Below are 7,776 nucleotides of genomic sequence, written 5' to 3' on the forward strand. Positions count from 1 at the left end.
TATATATATATATATATATATATATATATATATATAGTTTTATATTTTATATATTATAGATATAATAAAAGTGTGTGTGTGTGTGTGTGTGTGTGTGTGTGTGTGTATATATATATATATATAATAAAAATAATTATTGAATTTTAATCATTTTTAACATGTAATAATGTCTTAAACCAAGCATTTTGTCATGTCCCTGAGGCACTTCACTGGTTAGGCATTTATTAACTAAATGTGCATCGTTTATATGATTTTTTGCAATAATGTAAGCATTTATTTGTGTTCCTTTCTTGTGACAAATATTTTTCAAAAAAAAAAAAAAAGCAAGACATTTTATAAAAACAGACTTTAAAGTTGTCCCTCATTGTGAACTCAACCCTGTCTCACTAACCATTTTATGCCCATAATAATTTAGTATTCAGGTCTCTTTAATAGTGATGCAGAAAATGGTTAGTATTATCATACTTTTCATTCTAATTTTTGAGGCGTATTATAGTCAGAGAGGGTGCTGTCAAGTTTGATATGTGCCTAATGATGTGGGGTATTTAGAAAATGAATTAGTTGGAAAGAAAATGTATATTCCAAGTATATATTTGTATATAATAGAGCGTGTAAAACAAATAAAGAATCTTGATATCTCGAGTGTCGCAGCAGCACTTGCCTCTTAAAAACAGCAGACGGCGGTGTTTACTTGATAAAACTGGAATAACTGTTCCACTGTCAGTCTCATTGCTGTTCCTGTAGATACTCTTACAGAAGTTAAAAGTGACACACGGAAATTGAATATTAACTGTCATATTTTGTCGGATTAATATATATTTTGTCAGGTTTAAAAAATCGAAATGTGGAATATCAATATCAAGTGGGACTGGGCGAGATGAACTGCTTGAGCTGCTATCTAAACAGAAAAAACAGTGCCATCTCCTAATGGTAAGTTCGTTTACAGGTTCGGAATCTTACCTCACTCTTACCTCACGCTTTTATCTTTGTACTGTGATTCAACACACTGTCTTTCCATTATCATTTATATTATAGAATTTTTGTAGGCTAATAAACAATTTTCTTTCTCTAAAGAGCCTATTGCAGGATTTTTATATTTATGGATTTATATAGTTACCCATCTGATTAAAATGACAAAAGATAGGCTACTCTCTGAGAACACTGTCGCAAAATATTCTGGAAATTCCAACAGGAAGAACCATTTTAGGGGGAGTTTAAGCGCATGTAAGTGGAAAGGGGCGGGGTAAAGTTGCTTTATAAGCGGCACAATGAACATGTGCTGCCATTCAGAAACAGAACTGAAAAGAAATTACAATGTTTGGACTACAGTACATCTGGGACAGCGTTCTGCAGTACGAGGCCGTGCTAAGGTCTCCATATTTCCCAGTTCTCTTTTCAATTACAGTCTACCTAAGCTTCTGCCTGCCTTTTGTCGTTCTGGATGCCCTATCTCCTAGGGTAGCACTGATAAGGAGATACAAGATTCAACAGAAAACCAGCGTGTCTTGGACGATGATGTGGAGCTGCCTCGCACTCTCGCTCTACAACCATGCCGTGTTCATCTTCCCACTGAGTGTCCTGCACTGGTACTGGAGACCTGTCAGCTACACATCGATGGCACCTGGGCTCCTGCGAGTCATCTGGGACCTTGCTGCCTGCCTGCTTCTCTTTGACTTCCAGTACTTTGTATGGCATCTTCTGCATCACAAAGTACCTTGGCTCTACCGCACTTTCCATAAGGTGCATCACAAATACACGTCCACCTTCGCTCTGGCCACTGAGTACTCAGGGGCTTGGGAGACTCTGTCATTGGGTTTCTTCGCTGCTGTGAATCCTATGTTACTGGGGGTTCATCCAATGACAGAGATGCTTTTCCATATGCTGAACATGTGGCTGTCAGTTGAGGACCACTGTGGCTATGACCTGCCATGGGCGACACACAGACTGGTGCCTTTTGGTCTGTATGGAGGAGCTCCCCATCATGATGTCCACCATCAGAAGTTCAAGTCCAACTATGCTCCATACTTCACTCACTGGGACAAGCTCTTTGGGACACTGCACTCTGAATGAACTGAGCAAATGGAGCAAACTACATGAACTGTCTTTTTTATAAAAAGTGCATTACCATTCTATGAATGAATACCTTTGACTCTAAAACTTTTTTTTTTAAAGTTGCTTTATAATTCATGTGTTAAATTAATGTACTATTTATTTAATGTCTGTATTTAAGCGTGACTAAGAAAAATGATCAGAGATATTACTGCTATGTCTAAGGAGTATGTGAAGTATATTTGTTAACCTTAACCTAATAAGTTTTATTTATTTATAAGCCTGTCTTGATACTGAATGTTTTAACCTGGAACATGAAGAACAAATCTAACTAATGGCAATAAAGTTATACAGTAAATATAATTCTATGTTGGTGTTTTCATTTAGCATATTAAGAATAGTGAAAAGAAAATGATGTAACTATATATATCATCATCGTAATATATCATGACTTGTGTTACAATTTTTTCTCAGAATAAAGTCTGAATAAATTGATTTGGGGAAGTTAGGTAAATATATATATATATATAACCCAATATTAGACACATAAAATTAATTCATTCTCCATATGTATTAAAATTGTATTCAATAATTCAAGTATTTAACCAACAAATAATGACTAACGTAAGACACTGAAATTATGCATGGGTGCATTATTTATCTTATTAATGTAAAAATTTATTGAATCACATACAGTACGTGCAGTTCAATCTTTTTAAATCGTGCTTTACAAATAATGAAATACGACTATGTTGTGGGCTCAGGTCTAGCAATTGTGGCCCTGGAACTGTTTCTATTAACAGGGGAGAAAAAAGAAACAATAAATAAAAAGATTCAGATTTTAATTTTGCTACAAAAAATGTCCCAGTGAGGAAAAGATCTTAAAACGTTAAACCAAAACCATCTAAAATAATAATCATCAGTGATTGAGTTGTCATTTGGCATTATTAACTCACAGTTCCAGTAGCTCATGCCTCTAGAGAGAGTGTGCGTGTGTTATTACAATGGACATCCTGAAAAACACAATGGAGAATTTCCCAAGCCATGTGAGAATTCCCAGAATTGCCATAATTCCCGTCAATCACTAATTGAAATTCAAGCATGTTTTTATTCTTTGCTTCTGATTATTAGGGTGATTGCGTTCATATTTTGTATTTTATCAAATTTACTGTGGATGGCCCCAAACAGTATTTGGAGACCGTTGCACACTTAACCTAGATATTCATAGACTTTATATGTCTAAAGTTTCCAAATACCTTTTCTGGGGCCACTGTACATAGACACGTTATTATTGTGAACTCTCTAGTACATATTTACTTGAAGACCACTATAATGTTCTCACACTTTATTCATTCATTCATTAATTTTAATTTATTCATTTGTGTGTGTGTGTGTGTGTGTGTGTGTGACAGCTTATACATCTTACATGTAAAAGCTGTCAAATTTTTACACCAATGAAAATCAGCAAAATTTCCACTCATCCTTGCGGAACCTGTTTATCTTCATACATGCTTTTCTGCCCTTACCACTTCTAGCAGTTTGTGAAGTAATCTTAAAAGAATGGCTGCCTTAATATACTCCTTAGTTTGAGTTTCATGTGTGGGAAGAAGACATTGTATATTTTAATGACAGTCACTAACTGTGCATTTAAGAGGAAATAACAGATTTAAATGTGCAGCTGTTAATTATCATCACTATATTAATAATGTATGCGTTCAGCATTCTTAAACAGATCTCAGATACACTTGTGCATATTTTTGTTTATCATACAAAAATCGCAACAGTGGCTACCAAAACTTTGTTATAAAAATACAAGCATTATGGCATTTTGGTGGACCTTTATATGATAAATTATTTAATGTTAATATTCTAAAATAGTTGAGCTGTTACTATCTGTTTTGCTGTAAAACGGGCTATTAATAACATAATGGAAGAACTAAAGTTCATCAGATTAAGGCCTCCATCATTGGTGGCCAATAATAACAAAAAAGTACAGGGTACTTCACACAAATAAAAAACACCATCATGGTAACACGTATCACACTAAATTAATGCAATAAACTTTAACTGAATGTATATTACAACAGAAAACACTACAATTTATATAAATGATAACAAAATTAACTTTTTTTTAAATTCTAAATAAATGTGATGCTTTATGCTGGGAATTCTAGGAATGTCCTTTTCCTCGTTAATTATAAGGGAATTCATACTTTTTTACTTAAAGGGGTCATATGATGCTGCTAAAAAGAACATTATTTTGTGTATTTGGTGTAATGAAATGTGTTTATGCCGTTTAAAGTTAAAAAAACACTCGCATCATATGACCCCTTTAAAATATATTTTAAAATATTTTACTAACAGTGTATTGCCTTCTTGAGTATAATACAAATGCATACTCTTTAGTGGTAACAAATATTTTACAGTTAAATTATACATCTTTTAAGATATCATTTTACCATACTATATATGATAATATAACTTTTTACATTCTTTTTCAGTTTAAATCACATGGCTGCATTTCAATATACAACAACATTCAAAAATCAATAAAATATTTAAAATAGAATGCATGGTTTGAAATTGTATTTTTTTTGTGTGAGTTTTCTGCAATAAATTATGAATACCTGTAAAAAAAACAAAGTTACCATTGTAAAAGAAAAGAGATCAGTGCTTATACCATGTCTGCTGTCTGTATATGTGTGGTTTCCAGGAGTATGGGGGACTCCGACGTGAGGTCACACATCCTTTTTAGCAGACAAAACCCAAAGCTTTCTGAAAAAAAAAGATAAAATCAGTTCTGATGAAAATCGTGTCATATCAGAGAATATGAAACTGTAAAATTGATCTGCCAATGACCTGAAAAGTGTGTGAAAACTTTGATGTTTTTAAGCACAAACAATCACTAAGTCTCAACTGCTTATCTACAGGAAAAATGTCAAAATCAGACAGACAAGGACAGCTATTCTTAACCACAAAAGTGAAAGAGAAAAAAAGAACTAGAAGAAACAGCAAAAGTGAGAGTATGCTAAAAAATAATTTTCCTCTAAGTAAAAAATGTAACTACACACATCCTCCTTAATCATGAAGCTTGCATAATACTCAGAGAACAAAAGGTTGGATTTTGTTCTTGCCTTTGGGGATACTGAATCAAAACGACGTATTGTGCAACTTCTTGTACAAGTTCAGACAGACAGTTTTGTAAAAGGAGATCTGGCCCCTACGCAATTACTCTGGTTCCAATATGAGGACACAAAGCGATGCATTATAAAGACTTTTTAGATTTTGACATTTATACATTTTAAAACTGCATTGCATTACCAAGTGCATGTACAAGCAATGCTAATACTAATCAAGATCAGTCAGACAGAAGGTCTGCAATATTAGGTTTAACCTAAGCTAATTCTAAGAAACAATGATAAGAAGGTAAAATTCAGCTAAATGTTTCTTGTCCCTTCTAATTAAAATATTTTATTGCAAATAATGACTTTGCAATGTAAACATCCTGACAAAGTATGTAAATACATTAATATAAAACTGCATATGTAATTATAGGCCAGGCTTAAAATGTAACACAACATGCTGCTCTATCTCTAAGGAGGTCTTTTACTTGATAAAGGTTGGGGACCCCTGATTTAATGTGTACAGTGATGCTGAAAGAGCAAACATCTCTCAAACTTTCCACTGTATGATAGTGATCAATAGGTAATGGGTAGATAGTCCCCTATAACTGATTATGTGAACTGTACCAAATGTCAGTGAAGAATTCTTGAGTATATTGGGGTTTTGTTGTGGGCAGGAAACATATCTTATAGACCTCATGGGAAAAAACACTGGTGCTCAACTAAACAGTGGTATGATCTGACAAAAACACAAACCCAGAAATTGTGTATTAAATACTGGTATATAGTAAATACTTGAAGAAAATTAAGACAGAATTATAACAGTTTCCGTTTTAATTTTACAACAAAAATGGGGTATTTGTCCTCAGACAAGTAAAATTCAATGTAAAATGTATAATGTATGTGTATGTAATGTCCATGCCCAAGGGGGTTTCCAGAGTCAGGGCCAACTCGCCTCAGGCATTTAATGGGTTATAAAGTAGGCAACAATGTGATATCCACCATATAAAATACTGCTATAAAAATACAAGCATTATGGCATTTTGGTGGACCTGTATACTGTATGTCATTTAATGATTTAATGTTAATTTGCTAACGTATTTGAGCTGTTGCAATCTGTTTTGCTGTAGAATGTGCTATTAATAACGTAACGGAAGGACTAAAGTTAATCAGATTAGGGCCTCTATCATTGATGGCCAATAATAACAAAAAAGTACAGGGTTACTTACATATGGCAAATACATATGGCATTATGGTAACATGTATCACACTAAATTTATGCAATAAACATATTGCAAACTTTGTTACAAACTTCATATTACAAACCCAATATTTGTATATTAAAATACTGGTATATAGTAAATACTTGAAGAAAATAAAGACAGAATTACAACAGCAGTTTTCAGGTTTTTTTTTTTTTTTACAAAAATTATTTAGGTATTTGTCCTCACACAAGTAATAATCGACAGAAATGTTTAATGTGTGCTATCCATGTTTCAGAGTCAGGACCAACTCGCCTCAGGCATTTAATGGGTTATACCAGTGTGCTATTTACCATATATTTCAATACAGATGTAAGCTATTTCCTGTAAATGTGTAAGAGATCTGATTCATTTTCCAATAACAAATACAAGTTTGCATACAGCATAAAAGGCTGTTTTTCTACAGATAAAATAACTGGAAGTGGCTGACCGGAAGCCTTGCACATTCAAGGTAAAATTATAATGTTAAAAAAGTAAATAAAAAATGGATAGACTAAACCAGGTTTAGTCCTCCAGGGAAAGTACAAGTGCTGTTTGGAGACAATTATCATCACCTGCCTGTGCTGAGTCTGACATCAGTTTCTTATGAATTGAGGAACTTGTGACGTGAGCAATGATCATGCTTCCATACAAAAAACATGAATCTGCCAAAAGACTACATCGTAATCAAATGTGCACACACACAAAAATGTTCTACTCATTTCCAGGATATTTCATTTGCTGTATTGGCAGCATATCAGGAACAGCAAATCAAGTTGCTACAGGCATTTTACCGTTTAATACAGAAAAAGGCATCAACTGTAAAATGTTTAAACTCGTTTCATTGTCACTAAAAATCTGTATTGTGAAAAACACTTTTCACAGGAAACTTTCTTGAGAAATATTTGACGCATTAAATACCTTTGAGTATTGTAGAAAGGATCTGTTAAGTCAAGTCAAAACAGACAGCATGCCTTGAACATGCACATGCAGATGCACTGGATATAGTAGTGTTCAAATTACACCTCAGATGAAACTGGATGATGGCAGACTGATCCTATTCACACATATATCTGAGCCCACTGTGTGCATTTTTCATGCTTAGTGAGTACTTTCACACCATGATTCCATGATTCTTTGGTAAGTGTAGGCCTAAAAAAGATATGTCATTACTAGACAGGATATGAGCCATGCTAAGTCCTTAATGAAATCCATGCAGCAGATGAGCGCTGTAAAGCTTTTGAGTTTCTTGGGTATGGCAATATTTATGCGTCACAGATTTACAGCTTAACGCAATAAAGTATTTCTCAGAGAACAAGGGGGGTGGGGGATAAGGGATGGTGGATGAGGGTTACTTCAATGGC

At 33.9% G+C, this 7,776-nt stretch overlaps 1 protein-coding gene across 1 annotated transcript; it reads left to right on the forward strand.

Annotated features, from left to right (window-relative positions):
* The first annotated feature begins 1,285 nt into the window (after window positions 1-1,285).
* On the forward strand, window positions 1,286-2,399 carry ch25h (cholesterol 25-hydroxylase). Its single transcript, XM_016461405.1, has one exon. It carries the CDS (start codon window positions 1,315-1,317, stop codon window positions 2,068-2,070), a length of 756 nt encoding a protein of 251 aa, XP_016316891.1. The 5' UTR covers window positions 1,286-1,314; the 3' UTR covers window positions 2,071-2,399.
* The last annotated feature ends 5,377 nt before the right edge of the window (window positions 2,400-7,776 follow it).

This window comes from Sinocyclocheilus anshuiensis, unplaced genomic scaffold, assembly GCF_001515605.1.
Source record: "Sinocyclocheilus anshuiensis isolate Anshui unplaced genomic scaffold, SAMN03320099.WGS_v1.1 scaffold220, whole genome shotgun sequence".
Classification (NCBI taxonomy): Eukaryota; Metazoa; Chordata; class Actinopteri; order Cypriniformes; family Cyprinidae; genus Sinocyclocheilus; species Sinocyclocheilus anshuiensis.

Excerpts from the sequence above, each read along its gene's own strand:
- ch25h (XM_016461405.1), top strand. The coding sequence starts at position 1,315 with ATGTTTGGACTACAGTACATCTGGGACAGCGTTCTGCAGTACGAGGCC.